This window comes from Manacus candei, unplaced genomic scaffold (assembly GCF_025592945.1).
Source record: "Manacus candei isolate 608988 ecotype Guabito, Panama unplaced genomic scaffold, ASM2559294v1 h1tg000020l, whole genome shotgun sequence".
In the NCBI taxonomy this organism is placed as follows: domain Eukaryota; kingdom Metazoa; phylum Chordata; class Aves; order Passeriformes; family Pipridae; genus Manacus; species Manacus candei.
In genome coordinates, this window is record NW_026138068.1 from 1,418,927 (window position 1) to 1,440,251 (window position 21,325).

The window sequence follows — 21,325 nt, forward strand, 5'->3', positions numbered from 1 at the left end:
CCTGTGAGGGTGGTGAGGCCCTGGCACAGGTTACCCAGAGGAGCTGTGGCTGCCCCATCCCTGGAAGTGTTCAGGGCCAGGTTGGATGTTTGTAGCAACCTGGTCTAGTGGAAGGTGTCCCTGCCTGCGGCAGGGGGTGCATATGGATGGTCTTTAAAGGCGCTTTCCAACCCAAACCATTCCATGATTCTGTGATTCCTTGGCACAGGGAGGGCCCCTCCAGGAGCACTCTCCCATCTCCAGCCTAAACACTCCAGGAAATCCCAGCCCTGGCAGAACACAGGCGCAGTTTTGGCAGCAGCTGAGGGGAGGACACGGGCAGTGTCTGCCCCAGGAGGACATCTCTTGAAAAGGGAGAAGGAACCACTGGAGCCAGGAGTCTGCCCACGTACTGGGCTCCTGCCAGGGTGTCATTGGTAGAACTGTGCCAAGGACATCCCAGGGCTTTTCCCAGCTCTTCTAGGCTGGGCAGGGATGCTGTGCCTCCCCCAGAGCGGGCAGGGATGCTGTGCCTCACCACCCTGCAGTGCAGCTGGAAAGGAGTTTAGGGGTCCCTGCAGCTCCATCCCCTGAGCCCGGGGGTCCCTCAGCCACGTGGCTGCCATGGCACAGACACGCTCTGTCCCCTGCTTGGCCCAGTGCAGGGCGGGAGGTGAGTTGTATCTGAGGCTGCTGTGCCCAGACAAAGCTTCATCTGCAGCACAACGCGTGAGGCCAGAGATTGGCTCTGGCTTTACGTCACCGAGGAGGAACGGCAGCATCAAGGGTTTGGGTTTTTTTCCCTTCACTTTAATTCTCTTGCAATCTCTGTCCAAAAATAGCCCGAGCTCCCTCCCCCAGGAATGCTCTGCATCAGAGCTTTGGCTCCCTCGCCCCCTGTGCATTAGCCTGGCAGCTGCTATGCAAAGCCATTATCGATGTCACAGCATAACCTTGTTTAAAAGCACATTTAGAGAGGGCAAGGTTGTTGCATTGTTTTGTGTAGGGAGGTGCAGGGATGGATGGAAGACCCCAGGATTCCTTGGACGGGTGGATGCCCTGGGAAAGGGCATTTCCCTGACCATCCCCCTCCCTTCCCACTTCCAGGGACACCAGGAACTCTGCAAGCATCAGGAAACACTGTTTCATCTGGGGTATCCCGGTGGCCCTGCTCCTTGGTGAGGTGACAGCCACCCTTCTGCCACCACACTCCTGAGCAGGACCATGCTCAGGGGGCCCTGTGCTCAGGGTCCCCCCACATGACCCTGTCCTACCCACACCTGATGCTGGGGGGAAACCTCCTGGAGGTTTGTCTTGACAGCCACCAGAGCAGTTCAGCCCGGAGAGGCTCCCAGGGAGCAGCAGGGGGACTTTTCCCACTGAGCCCTGGCATCTTCCCTGAGCCATGCCTATGGGATGCAGCTGGTCTGAAGCTGTATGGAGGGGGGCAGGCCAAGCAGCCCCCCCCCATCCCACCATGTTCTCCCTGTGGTTTTGGAAAGCTGTCCTGCCCCAGCCATAGGAGCTGCCAGGTGACAGCCACGGGTAGTTGGGCAGCTGATGGGTGAGCAGGGCACCCGCAGGATGGATCCCCACAAACCCCCTGCCCAGAGGGAATGGGCTAACAGGGCTCCTCCAAACCTTCTGCATGTCCTCCGTAACAGGGCCACAAGTCTCCTGTGGGGTCCCAAGTGCCTCGGGCAATGCTGAGTTCAGAGGGTGCAGGGGGAGCCAGCGCTGGCTCCCCCAGGGTGTGCTGGGGGGAGATGTCCCCAAGGTTGTACCAGCTCACTCCGTGTCCCAGCAGGGCTTAGGTGCCTCCATCCCACAGGAGTAGGGGCACTATGGGGCTGCACCAGGGCAGGATCTGGCACTCAGAGCCAAGCCAGTGGCATCGGGCCACCATCCCACAGGAGGGCATGCAGCATGCCCGGCCCTCACTCTCCCCTGCACCGCTGCAGCCTGTGGCCTGAGTCTCTGCAAACTGATTTCAGACATTTAAAAACACAGAACAATTGGTATCGAGGTTATACTGAACGCTAGAGTTTCCCACGGAACTACTTTATCATGTTCAAAAATATTTAATCCCAGCAATTTTCACATTGTTCTTATAAAAACAGACATGTATGAAGGGAAATGAAATGCTTCGTACATTTTTGGCACATTTTTTTTCTTTTTTTTTCTCTTTTTTTTTTTTTAACCTTTACAAATTACAAACACACATTCGTTGTTTTTAAAGGAAAAACCCCAAATCCCAGCTGTACACTGCAGAGCTGCACTACCACCCCAAGCTAACCCAGCCTCCCGCGATTGTGATTGTTCTACAAGGACAAAAGAAGGACACTGGCAGCCAAGGATGTGGTGGTGGCTTCACTGCCCTCCCCAGGGGCTGGCTGGGGGCTGTGGCATAGGGGGCACAGGGACAGGGTGTCCTTTTGGGGTCTGTGTCCCTGCAGACACTGTGGCCCTGCCAGTGCCTGGCTCTGGCAGAGGTGATGGAGGAGCACAGGGCATGCCAAGGGTGGAACTGGGATTCAGGACCAGCTCTGAGGGGCTGTTCTGCTCCCCCCGGGCTGGTCTCCTGTGTCAGAGCCCTCATGCATCCCTTCTGCCTTCCATCCCCAATATACCTCCATCTTCATTCCCTGCCCCTCTCCATCTCCTGCCCAGCTGTGAGACCCAGCCAGGTGCTGATCCGGGAGGTGCTGGGTGGGATGTGCTACTCCAGCTCTGGACGCCGGGGTCGGCCGCAGACCCTCCTGCAGTGGAAGGAGCGGTGACAGGGAGCCCAGCCCATCCTGCTTACCCTGAGATGCTGCCAGGGGGGCAAGGGGTGGCCTCAGGCCATTACTGGGTCGGGGTGTTCCTGGCAGGGTGACTGGAGGTGCTGCTGAGAGGAACAACTGGTATGAGCAGAGGCACCGGCTGCAGAGCTCCGCTCGCTGCAGGGCAGCTTCCAGGGCTGCCCACCCTGTTGGGCCGGCAGCCGGGGGTCACTGCTTGGTGCTTCTCCGCAGAGCATCACCCCATGAGTCCTGGCTCACTGCCTCTCCACATCCAACGCAAAGTGGGACAAGAACGCAGCGTGTGCCTCACGAGTGCCAGGCTGTCCTGGCTCCCTGGATGACAGCTTTCCTGAGCCCTGCAGCAAGGATGATCCCTGCACCAGTGCCACCCGAGCCCCTGGGTGAGGGTCCTACTTGGGGAGCTGGGAGCTGCAGGATGGGAACCCTGCAGGGGACCCTGCGCTACCTCAGCTCCCAGCAATCAACCGCAGGCTCTTGCAATGGAGACATCTTTAATTTTTAACAACACCAGAACCGCAAAAATCCCTCTGCATGTGTGGGCAGTACCAGGGGACACACTGCCATGGAGGGGGACACAGCAGGTGCCCCCGTGCCCCCTAGGCCTCACCAGGACCCAGCTCTGCCCCGGCTCCCGCTGCTGCCTGTGCCCAGGGCTTGGCAGCACACCTATCGCAGTTTAAATAGAATAAATACAGTGAAGAAAACAGTAAAATCTTCAATAAAGAGGCAAAAGGAAAGACAACAGCAGGTCCGGGGGTCCAACCAAACTCCACGTGGCCTCTGGATTAGTTACTGAGGAAGTTCTATGAGAGCACATTAAGTTCACAGCCGGAGACTCTCTTACCGCTGTCCTTATATCGAAACCTCGTATTCTCGTGTTTCCTGAAAGGAAGGAAAAGCCAGTTGAGGGCAGCAGCTGCATTTCAAGATCATCTCCCCATTCCCAGGCAGCAAGAAAGATCCTGGGTGTTGTTTTGTCCTCAGGGGAGTGATGCCTTCCCAGTTAGGACCCTTCACCCTCTGCGCCACTGACCCAGCTCCTGGTGAGTGACCAACACGGACAGACTCCTGCCCTGCTACTCAGCACTCCCACAGCAGTGTGGCTGGACTCATCCCATGGCTGCCCACCCAGCCAAACCCCTCAGGAGGGTCCCCAAGGAGGACAGGTGCAGAAGGACTCACCCCTGTCTCATAAATCGGGTTGTCGAACTCTGTTTCTACTGTGATCTGGCTGTAGGGGTGGGAGTACATGAGTGGCAGGCGGAGGCTGGAGTAGTACCGACACCTGTGGGAGATGCTGGAGTCACTGGGCTGCACGGACCAACCCCGGAGCAGAACATGACCAGCCCCATCTACCAATTCCCCCATCCCAGTCCCCCACCAGCACCCCAAGGGCCCCGAAGCACTCCCGAGGACCATGCCCAGGGTGTGCAGCTGGCAAGGGCACGGCAATGCTGAGCCAGCCCTGGCTGTGTCCCCCCTGCTTTGTGGTGGTCCCCAGCCCAACTGTATCCCCACCTTGTGAGATAGATGTATGCTCCTCCCAGCAGCAGGGAGATGATCAGCACTGGGATGAATATAGCCAAGGCCATATTTCCACCCTCAAGCGATGTCTCTGCAGCAGCTTCTGCTACTGAAAGGACAAGATCTATTATGTTGGCATTTGCAGGCATCGTGTGATCCCCTCTCTGCCTCTCTCCCTCCTCCCAGGCTCCACCAGGCCCTGGCTCAGGTCCCTGCACATCCAGCAAACCCGCATCGCTCACCTTCCAGAGCGTGTTCAAAGCTGTCTTGGTTCACTGGAAGAGAAATGGAGAATTACTGGTATGTAGCTGGGTTTGACTGGGCACTGGCAGTGGTTGGCTGCTGGGGAGCCCAGACTCAGGGTCTCCTGCCCCATTTGGTCCCAAACCACACTGTGAACTCCCAGATTTTAATAAACTTTTGGTGTCTGTAAGTACATGGCCAGGACTGAGCGGGCTGGGTCGAGCAGAGCTCACTCAGCCCAAAGCCAGAGAAGCTCCAGGTCTCAGATGAGTTCAGCTCCCAGACAGAGACCTGCCAAGGTCTGCAGCCAGACCAAGGGCTGACCCTGGGCTCTCCCAAGTTGGAGACAGAGGCATGAGCTAATCCCAAGTCCCCCAGGCCCCCCACGTTACCTTTGCAGATGGGCAGGGGTCCGCTCCAGTGGGATGGCTGGCCCAGGATGCATTTGATGGTTACCTCCCCCATGAGTTCAAAGCCCTCATAGCACATGAAGGTCAGGGACTCTCCTGGCAGGTAGAGGCGCTTATAAAGAATTTGGTACCCATTTTCTGGCAGTCCTGGATTATCACAGGCCAGTGACTCCTCAGCTGAAAGGGAATGAAACAATCTGGGGCTAGCTCAGGGCTTAGGCTACTGAGGGAGAAAAAGACCCTGGAGGGCAGCGGGAAGTACCTGAAGTCCCACCCCATCCTGCTTCCAGGTAGCTCAAAGTTCTGCACCACCCCCCTGCTGGGAAAGGTCCCAGCTTCAGGGAAGGAATCCCTGGGACCCCCAAAGAGGAGCTGAACTGCAGGAGAGCAGGAGAGACAACCCAAACTCACAGACACAGTGCGGGAGCCGTGAGGTCCAGATGGGTGTCCCAGTCTCGCGGCTGTAGCAGGTGAGCAGGGAGCTGCCCTCCAGCACGAAGCCAGGGTTACAGGTGTACTGGATGGTGGTGCCCACCAGCAGCACTGGGTCAGAGATGAGGCGGGTCGAGTGCTCCACCTCCCCTGGGTCTGTGCAGTACATAACTGGGGAGGAGAGGATGGCTGAGCACAGGGTCCCCTTGGAGCAGGGAGCCCCGGCATGGCAGCAGGACCAGCACCATTACAGGGGCGTGGGACCAGGACAGCAGCACCTTGCTGGGGCACTTACTCTTTTCACAGAAGGGGGGGTCGCTGCTCCAGCTGAGGTCCCACTGGCAGGTGAGGGTGTCGCTCCCCACGATGTCATAGCCTGGGTCACACTGGTAGGTGATCTTGGCCCCTCTCACCAGCTCTGTGTGTGACGTGGTTTTCCAGCCGTTCTGGATCTCGGGCAGGTCAGAGCAGGAGTCGTTGCGAGACACCTCTGCAGCCAAGAGGGATTCTGGCTGTCACTCACCGAATGAGACCCCTCCTTGGAGCCACCACACCTAGACTCATGGCCCAAGTGCCTGTCCCTCCCCAGAGCTCTCCAGCTTCACAGTCCACAAATGGCACAGCCACAGCTGGCAGCTGGTCTGCAGGTGGCAACCCCTGGGCACAGGGAAGGGGCAGCGGTGGGTGATGGGGGCTCTTTGAAACCTCCCCAGCCCTGACCCTACCAGCAGACAAAGGGCTCAGATGGGGCAGTACCTGTGCTGGGGTCAGGACAACCTGGGAACACCAGGCTCAACTCTGGCTGCAGGTGCAGGATCAGTGCAGGTACCGTGGTTGGTTTGCTCAGGTGAGGGGTCTGTGCCCTGCTCTCCCGGTTTTGCCCTGCCCTCCCCAGCCCTGTGCCCACAGCTGAGCCTGACCCCGTGTGCTGCAGAGCACCAAGGAGGGACCTGCAGCCTCACAGGTGCTCTGCACTGCAGTTTGCTCTCTTTGTCATAGCCAGGGCTGTCAGCAGCGCAAGGAAAACACGCTTGGAAGGAGTCTGGCAGGGGAAGGCAGGAGGAGGAGAGGCAGCCAGCAAGGCCACAGGCAGCCATGGGGAAGGAGTGCCCTCCCCAGTACTTGTCCCCTGCGTGGGCACTCCCCACTCCAGTCTGGCAGACAGGGCTGCCCCAAAGGACAATGGAACAGATATCTCCAGGTGCTCTGAGCCACTCTGGAGCAAGGAGCTGGGAGCTGGGAACATCCATCTCAAGAGCCCACCCAGGGACTGGCTTCAGTGACCTCCTCTGCCATCAGCTTATGCCTGGCAGGGTGTGTGTGTGTATCTTGCATCCCCATTTCCAGCAATTTCTTTCCTTCTGGGCCAGACCAAGGCTAACAGGGACCAAAAATGCCACTGCCTTGTTGCCAGCCTGGAGGAGGGAGGCACACAGGGACACCCCAGAACTGGCTGACCCAGAGACCTGTGGCTGGGCTGGGGGTCCTGCAGGAGGTGGGTGGGATGTGGAATGCTGGTGTCACAGCCGTTTTTCCCTCTTCCAGACTTGGCACCTGGACAGCCTGGGCTGGCTGTGTGCCACATCCCCACCTTCATGGCAAGGGCAGGGGACACACCAGCCCCCCGCTCTCCGTACCTACGTAGTTCATGATGAATCCCTGCCCCTTCCCAAAGATGAGCCCGGCAGGGTCTGAGTGGAACTGGATGGTGAGGTCAGGGCTGGAGGAGTAGAGCTTCTGGGGGCCACTGCTGCCGACGTACTGCCCCAGGATGCGGGCGGTGAGCTCGTCCCCGTCGTAGATGGTGAGGATGTCGCTGTTGGTGATGTTCAGGCTGAGAGGAGAGTTTGGTTAGAGAGCAGGGCAAGGAACCCAAACAGGATGCAATGGTGTGGGACTCAAAGGGTGGTGAGGTGAGGTGATCACTTGCCCCAACACTGCAGTGCAGCAAACTTGCCTTGTGGCTCATCCCTGTCCCGTCCCATCCCCATCCCTCTCTTGTCCCCATCCCTGTCCATATACTGTCCCTGTCCCATCCCCATCCCTCTCTTGTCCCCATCCCTGTCCATATACTGTCCCTGTCCCATCCCCATCCCTCTCTTGTCCCCATCCCTGTCCATATACTGTCCCTGTCCCATTCCCATCCTATCCCCATCCTGTCCCTGTCCCCGTTCCCATACCTGTCACATCCTCATCCTGTCCCTGTCCCTATCCCATTCCCTGTTCCCTCCTCAGGCAGACTGGGCAGCGCTGTGGCACTGTCCCGTCCCCGCCTGTTTGGGCCGCAGCCCCACGGCTCCCTCTGCCCTCTGGGTGTGGCTCCGGGGGTCGAGGTCGGGGCGGTGCCGGTGGCTCCCGGGGCAGCGCGTCCCTGCCCGTGCAAGTGCCGGTCCCGGCGGCGCCGCGCTCGTCCCCGCGGCCAGCAGAGCGCAGTGGCGGCCCGCGGATGGCGGGGACTGCCGGGGACACCGGGCAGCGCCGGCCGCAGCATCCATCCGCCCCGGATGCGGCGGGGATGCGGCTGCCCTGGAGCCGAAGAGGATGGGGTGGGCTCGCCTTCTCGCCCCGCTACCAGGCCAAGGGCAGGAGATGGATGCGCATCCCGGAGGACACATGGCTCTGGTGCCAGCGCTGCTGCCAGGCGGGTTCTCTGGCTGAACGGATCACATGAGCCCCAAGAGTGGGCACCGACACCCCCCTCCCTGCTCGCTGTCCTGCCGAGTCCGCATCCCAGCAAGGCTCTCCGGCGCTGGGAGCACAGCCAGCACCAGTAGTGGGGGCATAGCCGGCACCAGCGCTTTGCTGCTGGATGGCACAGGAAGGACTGAGGCAGGAACACCCCCATCCTCCCCTTCCCTAGGGCAGGAGAGGGCCAGGGGAGAAGCAGCAGGGTGCTCCTGGCCCCACAGGAGATTTCTGAGCTGATACCCAAACGACTTATTAGGAATGTTCTTGGAAGGAGCCCAGCTAATCCCCATGGTAAGCTGACATTTGTAGTAAATCTCTGCTTTCTGTCAAACACGATTTTCTCAGTGACATTTATGTCTGATGATTTCAAATCACTTGGCCTCCAGTTCTGCTCAGCCCAAGCACCCACAGAGCTGGGAAAGGTGCACTGGGAGCTCTGACTTGGGATTTTATGGGAAGCTTTAAAACCTTTATGACTCTAAGCCTCTACTTGAAACATGTCCTCCTCTTGAAAACCCAAAATAGCATCAAAGGAGACTCCCTCTACAGAGGCAGCATTACCATGCCAAGGGCTCCCAGCCCCAGCATCAGATCTCGTTCCCTCTGATCCCGGCATGCTCAGCCTGTGCTGAGCCCCTTGCTGGGCTCTGCTCCCTTAGTGCCTGTATTTCACATTCAGCCCAAAGATTCAGCTGTTTGCAGCTCATGGATGCCCCCAGGTTCTCCTAACCCCATATAACCCAGCTCCTGATGGTGCTGTGTGTCACCCCACGTGGCACATGGCCACGTGCTGCTGTGTCGTCACTCCCTGTGGCAAGTTCCAAAGCCATTGAAGGAGCAATAAACTACTGCAATGGATGGTGTAGCAGTGCTTTGAACTCAGGGACCAGCACTCAGTCCTGCCCACAGTGCCAAGTGCATCAACAGGGATTAGGGAAGCTCTGAGTGGGAGAACAGGAACATGGCATGGCTCTTCTCTGTGAGGGTGGTGAGGCCCTGGCACAGGTTGCCCAGAGAAGCTGTGGCTGCCCCATCCCTGGAAATGTTCAAGGCCAGATTGGACAGGGTTTGGAGCAACCTGGTCTAGTGAAAGGCGTCCCTGCCCATGACAAGGAATGAGATGAGCATTAAAATCCCTTCCAATCCAAACCATTATGGGATTCAATGATCCCATGATGGTGCAAGATCCCTGGGGCAAGGAGAGCGGGATACTACAGCAAAGGGGGCTGTGTTCTGTTGGGGCAGAGACAGATACTGAGGTCCTGGGCTACTCACAGCTGGATGTCCAGGAAGAGTCGCTTCTCCTCACCCACATGGATCCTCCAGATGCAGTCCTCCCCTTCTGCATAGGGCTCCGGCCAGTTGGGGGACAGGATCACCCCAGCCACAGCGGTCAGCTCCCCCCCACACGTGGCTGCGAGAGCGAGAGGTGGTCAGAGCTCAGCGGGGTCACGGGGGTGTTCACCCTCACTGCCCACTATTGCCCGTGACACAGGGGCTGACCTCGGCACAGCGGCTCCGTGTCGTTCCAGTACGGGTCCCGCATGTTGACACACTCGATGACAGCGGGGCCCTGCTCCAGGGAGTGCCCGGGGTCACAGGTGAACTCCACAGTGGTGCCCAGGTTGTAGGTGGGGTCGGAGGTGGTGAAGTTCCCGTTCTGTATGTAGGGCTCATAGCAATGGCCCCGCTCGAAGGCTGGAAGAGAAGTCCTGTTAGCCACAGGGACATGGAGCTTCTTTCCTCTCTGGGGGTTCACTGGGTGAGCCCCAGGTTCTGCTACTGTCCCCAGCCAGGAACCAACCCCTGCATCCCCACTAGCATGGACAGCCTCTTCCATGGCACGTTTTACAGGCAATTAGGATTAGCAACAATTTATCTGCCCTGAGCCATGCAGGTTTAACAAAACCCCACTCCTGTGGGGACATGCTCACAGCACTGCCAGGCACTATGTTTGCTGAGCCATCCACCCTGGGATTACTGAGTGCTACCGAGCCTGCTTGGGGGCACAGGGCTCCCGTGGGAATGATCCTCCAGTGGGATCCACCTAAATGACTGGAGCAAAGCTGTGTGAGCTGCCAGGGCTGGTCCTGCACCTTGTCCCTGAAGGAGATGGATCTGGAGGATGGCAGATGGGTAAGTGGGAGGACAGCCCTATCCCTGCCACAGGAGACATGTCCCATGGACACTCAGCTCACCAACAAGCTTTCCTGCTGGAGGAAATGCCATTTCACTATTTCTTTCCCTATTTTTTCCTAGACAAATATATTCCCCAAAGCTGTTACAGCACCCATGAGGTTCAGGTCACCCTGTGTACCCACAGGGACACAGGGACAGTGGCACAGGGGAGCACCAGGTCTGCTGGTGCCAACGGCAGCTGAGACCCTTCCTGCAGCCATGTGTAACTACCCGAGCGCCCCGAGGCCGGGTGTGCTGGCTGAGGCTGGGCACAGCTCTCGGGGCACTGCCCCCAGGGCACCACGATGAGGACACAGCACCTTCGAAGCGGATGTTGAAAGCTGTGGTGGCCGCGGGCTCCTCCGCGAGGAAGTCGATCCTGATGGAGGAGCCATCACTGATCACCCCCTCGAAGGGCACGCTCTCCGCACGCAGCGAGTCGTAGAGCACAGCAGACTGGTTGGTGTCCCCGCTGTACACCACCATCCTGCACGGCAGGACATGGCACGTTACATGGGACAGGAGTCCCTGTGTCCCACCCAGCCCCAGGAGGTCTGAGGTAGGAGCTGGGACCAGCTGGGAACTTCCAAACCCGGGTGGCTCCTAGACCCTCACCTGTCCTTCTCTGTCAGCAGGAGCTTCTCAAAGTGCAGGTGCAGCTTCTGTCCCGGGGGTGCCCCGATGGCCCACACGCAGTACATGCTGCTGGACTGGTTCCCAGTGTAGCTGGGTGACAGGACGCGGCCAATGGTGGCATTGTGGACCTTCCCTCCGCAGGGAGCTGTCAGAACAGAGCACAGCCACACTGGTATGGGCAGGGGGACAGGGCAAGGCAAAGGAGATGGGGCAGGGCAGAGGGGACGGGGGCATTTGTACTCCCACAGCCCATGGATGACCCCCTCCGCTGGCACCTGCCCAGCTCTCTTCAGTCCCTAATGCACAAACTTCTTGCCTGGTTTAGCTTTGCTCTATCTGTACATATTTATACTCACACATATATACTAGCACTTACACATAAAATCTATAATTTCCTGTTCCTTTCCTGCCTAATGAGGGGATAGATTTTGCAGTCACTGCCTGGCCAACAGCAGTACCTCGGGCTGCGCTGTGTGCAGAGCTGGGCATCGCTCTCACTCTCTCCCAGGACCTCACTCAACCCATGGCACAAAGAAAGGGACTACATTTTTGGTTGTGGACCCCAGTTTTCCTTAGCTCTGAGGGTGTGCAGCGTACCTGAGCAGATGGGCTCGGGGCTGCTCCAGTGCGGCCGGGACGCGTTGATGCACGTCAGCACCCGGGGACCCTGCAGCTCGTAGCCCAGGTGACAGTGAAAGTGAGCAATTCCACCCGAGTGCAAATCCATCACAGTGACGTCTCCAAAGTCAGGTCTCCGTGGGAAGTTGCAGCTCAGCATAAACACTGCAACAAGCACACCCATTTGGAGTTTAGGGCTCGTCTGCTCCCAGCCACCCCACAGGGGGGTGAACCTAGGGACGTGCTGGATGTCCCCACGTGTCACAGACAGACCTGGCTGCCAGGTGCCAACCCCCTGCTCTGCTGCTTCCTCACCTGTTACTGCTCTTGCCCAGACCCAGTTTCTATTTTAAAAATAATTTGCTTGAACTCATTTATTTTTTACAGCTCTTCGAGGTAAAAAATAGACTGACAGTCTCAGTGTGTGTAGGAAGAGCTGCTGCACAGGGACAGAAACAGGGCAAGGCAGGCGTGAAAGGCACAACCATTGCCAGAGTTGAAGACATCAGGGCACGTTGAACCGTCTGCTCTGGGCACAACACCTGCTCTGAGCATGGGCAGGCAGTGCAACAGGAGCCCAACTGGTCTGTGCAGGCAGAGCCCACCATCCTCCCACCCCGGCAGCCCGATGGGACTGACCCCCATCCCACCCCTACCCACATCAGGGAGACACTCACCCTGATAGTGGAGCTGGAAGGTCCCCACCACCTCGTCCTGGAAGGTGCGGAAGTAGACGGAGATGGTGTTGGTGGGGCTGCGGATCACCTGGCCCTCCACCAGCAGGGTCTGGTTGGCCAGGACCACGAGGGCATCGCCATCCACACCGCGGATGGAGAGCACCTCCCCGTCAGACAGGTTCACACTCTTGACCTGGGGGGGAGCAGAGACCTGTGAGCTGCGGGTGAAGGGTTCCAGGTGAGGGCTCACATCCCAGCCCTGGACACACACAGTGCCCACAGAGCATTGCACCAGCACAGCCCTCCCTCTGTTCGGTGCTCACCATCCACTCCGTGCACCGGGAATCCTCCCCAGGATCCCTCACCCCACCAAGTGGGGGGAGTGGTGGGGAGTCACACAGCGTGTGCATCTAATGAGTAGTCCCAAAAGCCTTTAATTATTATTTGGAAATAGCTGAGCAGTAACCTCACATTTGCATTTCACGTCCATTTAGCTTAATAAATGGGCTCATATTTCAGCAGAAAGATGCTCATCAGATCGTTTGTTTCCTTAAGTGTGTGAGCCCAGGGCTCTATATTTAGCACCCAGCCCAGCCTGTGATTACAAGCGCTCCCGATGATGTTGTGACTGGAGGGATTGGTGGTTGTTGTCACCACCATGCCACCTCCCCCTGGCCCACAAGGTAGGACACAGCCACTGGCACTACATGGACCCCCACACAGCCCTTGGCATCCTCTGCCTTTCTGCTGGGAGGAGGGAGATTTCCTCTGGAGAAACCACCCTAGTCCCACCAAATGACTCCCTGCCTGACCTGAAGGAAAATCCCTGGAAAAGCCTGATCTTTGCTGTGGGGCTGGACTGAGCACCCCCAGGCTGGGTCAGAGTATGCCTGAGTTCACCCCAGCCCATGTTTTAATCCAGGAGGAGCTGATTTTGCTGTTATTTTGCAGCAGGGTGCTGGGTCCTGGCAGATAAAAGCATCATCAGAAACATGGGCAGCCCCCAACCTGCCCCAGGTCATTCCTTCCTTTCCAGGTTTTGTCCCAGAAATGTGCCTCCCCAGCACAGCTGGCACACATTGCAGCTTGTGGGATGGCTCAGATCTAATTATTAATAAATGGAATGAAGTGTTATTTGGGATGAATTATTTGGAACATGGGATCCAGGGATGCTGAGTGGGCTCCACACAATGCTAACTACTTCCTGCCAGCTCCTACCAGGACAGAGTTTTGCTTCCCCAGCTGGGTCTGAATCCCTGCAAAGATGTTCCCAGGGTGTTTCTAACACATTTTGTTCTGAAATCCCTCCAGCCAAACCTGTTCCCCAGCTGGCTCCCTCCGGTGATGATGGCATCATGCACACTATGCAGAGCCAAATCACTCCAGGAAATTGGGAAGGGGAGCATTCAGGAGTGCTGCTGGAGCAGCTCTGCCCTGGGAAGGGGATTCAGGAGAGCAGCAGGAGCAGGCAGAGCTCTGTGGAAGGGAGGAAGCTGAGGAGCACTGCTGGGTGCCATGGGACACACACACACACACACATACACCACTCGGGTCCACCAGCAGCCTATCCTCCAGCAAACCCAGGCCCAGAGCAACCCGGAGCTGGGTGTCACTGTGAATGTCACATGCCATTCTCTGTGCCAGCACCAGGCTGGCATCGTCAGAGGAGTCCAGAGTACCCAGCGAGCCCAGACGATGCAGTGGCCTCATGCCAGGGACCGTCAGCGCTGTGAGAGGGACCATATGTGTGAGCTCCTGCCAGGGGCTGGGAGGACCAGTTCTAACTTTAATCAATGTCTGCACTGATGTCAGCTCCTCCAGAGCCTGTTGGGAAGGCAGGAGGGATCCTCAAGTCAGGCTGCCAGCCTCGCTCACCCACTATAAAACCTCTTTAGGGAAATTCTATTTCCTGCCAAGGAGATTCAAGAATTTTAAAAATAAATATAATTTCACGAAGCATTTGGAGAGCTGGCTGCTCCCAGCTCTCAGGGCTGCCATGGCACAGCCTGGCTGGCACAGGGACAGGCAAGGGTACAGCTGTCCCCGAGTTGCTGTGAGGGATGTGGGGGGCTGCTGGGAGGGAGCCAAGTAGAGACCCCAAGCTCTCACACCCCCCTCCAAGTTCAGCCTCCAGCAGGACCTTCTGAGACCCTGCACCACTTGTGACCGGGGTGGGCACCAGCTCAGGCTCCACACAGGGACCATCCACCCCAGGTCACCCCACCACAGCACCTATAACACAGAGCAACACAGCACCTGCTCCAGAGCTCCCAGCCCAGCCTGATCTGGCATCTCCCAAAACAGCATCCCTGAGTGGCTCTGGCCTCCAGAGCTCCCAGTTCAGCCCACCCACGTGAAGAAAGGAATCCCCTTTGAATTATTCCTGCATTACACCATCCTGGCAGGAAAGCTCATCCCCTTCCTAACCCAATAAGGACTTACTCCCCATCCCCACTCCAGGAGTTGTGAATTAAATCCAAACCTCTCCAGTTGTACCAATTACCCACATCACACGGGGCATCTGGGGAAGGTGCACTGCACTATCCAGCACCTACCAGATGGAATTCACCTCAGAGCCCCCGGAGCTCACAGCCCAGCTGTGGTCGGGCAGCTCAGGGCACTGCCCAGCTGCAGATGAGGCCACACTCTGCCAGCACGGACCTGCTGTTGTGATTTAATTTGTCTGAAATGCTCAGAAGCATCAACAAAGGGAAATGCAAAGCTTGGGGGCTTGTGTAGAGGCTAATTTTATGCTCCATTAAAACCTTGGCTTACAACAGAGTAAGTTCAGGAGTGGTGTCACCTGATGGATTATGGGCAGAGGCGAATTTACAGCAAAGCAGCCTGTCTTTAGCACCCTGCAGATCTGAGGAGGCAGTTACTGCCATGGAAAAGTGTCTGAGATGCTCAGACACCCCAGTGCTCACCTTGTGCTGTCACCACTGCCCCACTTCTGGGACTGGTGGCCACCTTGCCATTGTACCCCAGGGATCAGCCACAGCGTGTGCCCACTTGAAGGGGACAACCCCAGTGGAACCCCTGCTCCTTCTAATGCACATTCTTAATTACACAGATTAAAAGTCAATGGATGTTAATTGGATGTAAACAGTGACATGGGGAGAACGCAAGAAGAAAGAATTGAATGCCAGAGTATGGGGACTCTGGGCTGGTTTGACCTGGAGAGTGTTTGGAATGTGTTGAGGCCGCTGCCCTGCTCCCAGCCTCATCAGGCTGAGGGGTGCTGTATTTTGGGGAGAACTGATGGAGCACATCAACCTGGTGAGAATGCCCCACTCTGATGGGAGGGCACATGGTGAGCACCTGCACTGGCTGGAGAGGGGACCTGGGCTGCCCACCCCGCTGCCTCAGGGCTTCCTGCATCCACTGGGGCCACCCACACCTTTCCCAGCAGGCAGGGGGATGCAGGGACCAGGGGACTTGTGTTCTTCCCACCAAAACCAAGTACCTTTTTAGCAAATTGCTTGCCAGTGCCTCGTTGTTAAATTAATTGTGTGACATTTAAGCGGTTTGATCATCGCTGACATTCAGGGTGTATCAGCTCCCTCGTACAGTTTGTTTATTAGGAGGCCCAAGAGAAATCTATTTTTTTCCCTGGGAAGGTTTATCTTAGCAAGTGCAGGCGCCCAGGGCAGTGGTGCCCAAGGCTGTGGGTGCCTTGCACAGTTTGCTGCTGTGAACACAGGGGTCTGGCTGTGAGGATCCCCAAACTGAAGCTCTTCTCACCTGGAGCTCGACGCCGTAGCCTGTGTAGACAGTGACGTTGTAGGTGCACTGCAGGTACCCGTGCAGGGGCAGTGGGGGGTAGTCTGTGGAGTCGATGTAGCCCTCGGGGTCGTGGAAGCTCATGCTGCACAGGACTGGGGGAACACACGTCAGCAATCACACCAAGGGACCGTCACCTGGCAGCTCCCTCCCGCACCCCAAAACCCAGCACCCAGGTCTCTCCTCAGTCAGCTGATCCCACTGAATCATAGGATCAGGGAGTGATTTGAGCTGGAAGGGACTTCAAAGATCATCCAGTCCCAGCCCCTGCCATGGGCAGGGACACCTTCCACTGGACCAGGTTACTTCAGGCCCTGTCCAACCTGGCCTGGAACACTTCCAGGGATGGGACAGCCACAGCTTCTCTGTGTAGCCTGTGCCAGGGCCTCACCACCCTCACAGGGAAGAATTCCTTCCCAATATCCCATCTAACCCTGCTCTCTGTCAGTGGGAAGCCATTCTCCCTTGTCGTGTCACATCAGGCCCTTGTCCAAAGTCCCTCTCCAGTTCTATTGGAGTCCCTCTAGGCACTGGAAGGGGCTCTAAGGTCTCCCCAGAGCCTTCTTTTTTCCAGACTGAACAACCCTAACTCTCCCAGCTTTTTCCCATAGGAGATGTGCTCCAGCCCTCTGAGCACCAAGATTTTAGGCAGCCCCCCAAACCCAGGTGGTGTCCTAGTTTTGGGGGGCTGCCCTAAACACGGACCTGCTCCCCCTCAGGTGCCATACCCCTGTGCCTGTGCTCTGGCAGCTCATTTACCTGGGGTGGGCTCCGTGGTGGTGACAGTGGTGGTAATGATGGTGGATGTGGTGGTTTCTTGGCTCTCCTCTGATGAGGAGCTGTGCACGTCTCTCTCCGCGCTGTTCATCGGGATAACGGTGTCACCATTGGGAGCCGCGGTCGGAACCTCCTCAGCATCACCTGCGCTGTCAGGGAAGGGCCGAGGCAGGGCTGGGGGCAGGGTGGATGGGGAGATCTGCAGCGTGGGGCAGCTGGTGGTGGCCTGGTCCCCCCAGGGCAGCTCCGGGGGCCCCTGGTCCATGTCCTCTGCTGGCGCTCGTGGATCTTGGGCAGTGGTGGGGAGCCGGGAGCGCAGTGGGCTGGCTGGGGAGGCAGTCCCAGGGGGCCCTGCCAGGGTGGGCTTGAGCCTTGGGTGCTTTCTTCCCATATTTATTTGCTTTGGAGCTGGTGGCTTTTTCTTAACAGGGACAGGTTTTTTTGCATCAGTGCTGGGGGCCGTGGTGGCTGTTGGCAGGACGTGGCTCTGCATGAGCAACGTTGTCTCCTCTGCTGCTGGTTTGGCACCGTCCTCCGTGGCTGGCAGCAGGTTGAGTGCAGTGGCATGTCCCAGCTCCTCAGCTCCACCATCTGAACCCTTGGCATGCCCAAAATCCTCAGCTCCACCGGCCAAACCTGTGCCGTGCCCGAACTCTGCAGCTCCACCGACCATCTTGTCCACCAGCTCATCTGCAGCAAGAGGGTCCGGGCTGACAGGGACCAGCGCCGCCCCTGATCCACTGTCTGAAAAAAAAACAGGAAAAAGTGGGACTTGGGCAAGTCTGGGCATGAAACTGTAAGTGTGCTGCTGGTGTGAAATCATTCCCCTGGGAAGCTGTGGCTGAAGGAACACCTGCTGCTCTCTGCTGTGATCCCCACAGCACAACACAAGCCTTCGCAGAGCCCCCTTAGGCACCCCTTGTGTTGAGCAAACTCAACACAACCTGTGGGATAAAAAGCAAGTGACCAAAGCTCCCCAGCACTGCCCCAGCCAGGGGATAATTGCATAAATACAGATTTATCCACCACAAGTGTGGTGTCTGGGCTGTGGTCTGTGGGGTGAAATACAGGGTGATCTTTGTGAGATACTGCAGAGAGCTCCGAGAGCCAGAGTCAAAGCTTTCCATGGAAACAGCAGTTGCCAGGGAAAGTGCTTAATGCACGGTACTTAAAGACCGTAATTCCAGCCCCCTCAGCTCCTCTGGGAGGGTTTGGAGCCCCTAAAATGCAGGATCCCTGCCCTTGTGTGGGCGTGGGGGGTCTGCAAGCCCCCAGCCCCACTGCTGGCTGCCCAGGCACGTGCTCCCTTTCCCAGCTGCACACGAAGGCACCGACCTGCTCCCAAAAACAGTTTGAGCTGTTGTGATGTGCCCATGGGGGCAGCCAGAACATGTGCCCACCACAGTGCCAGTTCTCCCGGGGATGGGGGGCTGGAGCAGCAGCCAGGGTTTCTTTCCCAAGCAGACTCTAGATAAACCTCTGGATCACCCCGGGCACATCACCACTGTCAGTATTGCAGGTGCTTTAGACAAAAGCACAATGCTTGGGCTAGACCTAACTTGGGGTTTTTGTGTTTCAATTCTACCAATTTAGGCAGGACCAGAATGAAAAGGAAAAAAGATTTCACATCTTGGATGTGAAATCTGAAACACAGGGACACTGCTGGGTGATCCTGCCCACGGGGATGGAGGAATGACACAAGAGCCTGTGTAGAGGGACTGAGCAACTGATGAAAACTGACTTTGCTCCATCTTCTGGAAAATCAGAGCAGTTTCTGGCAAGAGTTGAAGATAAGGAATAAGAGGGAAAGACAAAGGTTGGTGAGTTATCCTGAAGGATGGAGTCACCAAAATTCACTGACAGCCCCTGTGCTGCTTCCAGTCCTTGGTCCTAGAGAGTCTTTGGACACACTGTCAGTACCTGGGCTGGTCCTTCATCCCTGGGACTGCCAGGGATGGAGCTGTGCCCACCCCAAGCCACTGTGTCCTGCTGCCAGCCAGTCGAGTCATGGATCCAGCCACCAGCAAACGTGTTCTGGCCCCAGAGGGTTTTCTGGCCTCTCCTACTATGTTTCCCACAAGTTAAAACATTAATACTTTAATTAGCAAGTGGTTCAGCAAATCAATTAGCTGATTCCCTTAGCACATTAGGAGACATTTCACACACATCATCTGCAACCACCAACTGGTGTCAGCTCTGAATAATCTCCCCTGGCTCCCCCTGGGTGCCTTGGTGTCCCCACACACGCTGCTGGGAGTAGGACCTGGGAGACCCTGCAACCTCCACTTTGTTCTGATGGTCTCTGCCTCCCTCTCCATCCCACCCTGGACTGGTCCTGGCCCCCACGGGCATCCTGCCATGGGCTGATGCACATCCTGCCATGGGCTGATGGAGGGGAATTGGTCCCCAAGGCATTGCCAATGTCAACTCTCCTGTCATGAGGAGTTTTGCAGAGCTTTCTTGGGCTATTGCTTTCCTCTTGCAGCTGAAGTCCATTATGGTGGTTGCTGTCCCACAGGTCAGCTCATTGGTTTTAGTGCTCTGCAGCAAAAGGCTTTCTCTGTGATGGGAGAAGATGGGGGTTTCAGACAAGGAGGAGGCAGCACAGTCCTGGAGGTGAGGGGATGGAGCTCACTGGCTGGTGGGATGCGGTGGGATGTGGTGGGACATGATGGGACACTGGGTGACAGTGGGACAGTCAGAGTGTTCCTGCAGGATCCCAAGTCCTTAAAGCCAGTGTATTCCCAGAAACATCAAACCAGCATCCCTGGGTTATTTGTCACATGAACCCTAATTCTTAATGGATTTTGCCATTAAACCATGTTTTATGCTTTTGGAAAGTTGACTAATTCCTTATTAGATCCTTTGCCAGGATGCATTTACCCGATTCTGTCCTTAACAAAGCATGAAATAAAACACCCTGTAAAGTGACTCTTTAATAAGACACTGAACATGCTTCAGTCTGTAAAGGGCAAATGTGCATTCCAGGGAAGTGGAGAAGGTGGAATGAAGCCAGGCTGTGGCAGGGAGGGGGACGTGCAGGGGCTTTGGCATGAAGGATTAATATAGGCTTATTCCACATTACAAGAAAGAGAAGTGATTAATGATCTCAGCTCCAGATTGCATCACCACCCCCAAACCTGAGCTGTGCTCTGGCACATCCCCAGGCTGCCAGACTCTGCTCCCTCCCCACCTACCTCAGAGCTGCCCCACAGCCCCAGCACAGGCCCCTGCTCGCTCAGTCCTGCCTGGACCCCATCTCAGGAGACAGAATCAAGTATCCACATCCTTAAGGAAGGATTACAATGGGTTTCCATATTTTGTATTGATCGGGGTGGGCTTTGGAAAGCCTTTTCATGCCGATTTCAATGCACACAGCCATTCTCCCGCCTCCAAGGCCCACAGGGTAAGAGATGACCTGGCTCCACAGGAGGCTGGGCTGGGGCTGGGGCAGGCTGAGCAGGACTCTCATTGGCTGCAAAATCCATCTTGTTCTCACAAATTATCAATCTGGAGACACTGAGCTGGTGGAAGAGAAATGGTCACGTTTGACCTTGATCTAATCTGCTAAATCAGCTGTGGAGGAAATAAATGCTATTGAGATGAACAAGGGGTTTATCTTGTATCTTGATCAGGAGCTCTCTGCAGGCTCTCTTTCAGGACTGGAAAGGCTTCTTCAAATCCATGGAAGCCTCTGTTGTGGCCCTGCAGCCCCTGCTCCCCCAGACGTGGCACCCGTGGCTCTGTGCTCTGCACAGCGCTGTGGGCACGGGCGGCTGCTCCTCAGGGATGGGACAGACACGTCCGGGACAGTTTGGAGCACAAGTGACCTTAATGCAAAGCGACAGCTCTTCTTCAGGTCTATTCTGGGATCTGCCTGGATACCAGCATGTAAACACCGTGGAAGGAAGCTCGGCTCCAGGGAGGATGTCTCCAACCAGCCGCACTCCCCCGCGGTTTATACTTAGCTGTGTCGGAAGCTCTGGCTCCCTGGTGGGATGAGGGTGCTGAGCACTGTAGGAGCTGCCAGTGGGACACAGCCCTTTCTCAGGGCTCAGGTGATGCCACAGGGGTCTGGAAAGGCAGCAGGACAGGAGGGGTTGCAGGGCAAGGGCTCCTAGAGCGTCTCCTCTCACCCAGACCCAGCATTGACACAGGTGCTTGCAGGGCATCAACCACCCGTGGGAGCCCTGAAGTTTCATCCACATGTGAGAGGGTCCCCAGGATCCCTGCAGCCCCAGCCAGGGAGATGGGACTCTGTCCTGTGGGCAGTGGTGGCAGAGAAGCATCTGCTGCTCCAGAGGCGCCGTGGCTGGAGAGCTGCAGGCAAACCTGATTGCTGAGATACCTCAGCCAGAGGGGCTTAGAGGAATTACAGAGCTGCAAATGCCTGATAAAAGGATGCTGGAATAATCACAAAGGCCTCATTTTGCCGCTGTGCTCCTGAAAGGGCTAAACCAGGAGTGGCTGTATCGCGGGCTCCCATTACCAATGCCGATGGTATCGCTGCCGCACAATGAGCACACGCTCCTCGGCTGCTGGGAACGGCAGCGGGATTGCTCGAGCTCAGGAA

General features: G+C 57.0%; 1 protein-coding gene across 2 annotated transcripts in view; it reads right to left on the minus strand.

The window, feature by feature from the left end:
* Nucleotides 1–2,003: 2,003 nt before the first annotated feature.
* SEZ6L (seizure related 6 homolog like) overlaps nt 2,004–21,325 on the minus strand; it is a 37,891-nt gene continuing 18,569 nt past the window's right edge. The window contains exons 2-17 of one of the 2 annotated variants that reach the window (XM_051785554.1): nt 16,735–17,496; nt 15,937–16,070; nt 12,193–12,385; nt 11,495–11,680; nt 10,877–11,042; nt 10,582–10,748; nt 9,587–9,781; nt 9,359–9,497; nt 7,033–7,229; nt 5,691–5,885; nt 5,375–5,566; nt 4,946–5,140; nt 4,553–4,585; nt 4,305–4,416; nt 3,969–4,071; nt 2,004–3,668 (exon numbers count right to left, since the gene is read on the minus strand). In XM_051785554.1, coding sequence (XP_051641514.1) covers nt 3,639–3,668; nt 3,969–4,071; nt 4,305–4,416; nt 4,553–4,585; nt 4,946–5,140; nt 5,375–5,566; nt 5,691–5,885; nt 7,033–7,229; nt 9,359–9,497; nt 9,587–9,781; nt 10,582–10,748; nt 10,877–11,042; nt 11,495–11,680; nt 12,193–12,385; nt 15,937–16,070; nt 16,735–17,496 — 2,999 coding nt within the window. In that variant the 3' untranslated portion in view covers nt 2,004–3,638. Of the gene's footprint in view, nt 3,669–3,968; nt 4,072–4,304; nt 4,420–4,552; nt 4,586–4,945; nt 5,141–5,374; nt 5,567–5,690; nt 5,886–7,032; nt 7,230–9,358; nt 9,498–9,586; nt 9,782–10,581; nt 10,749–10,876; nt 11,043–11,494; nt 11,681–12,192; nt 12,386–15,936; nt 16,071–16,734; nt 17,497–21,325 lie in introns of both variants that reach the window. The other variant, XM_051785553.1, reaches the window with a different exon arrangement.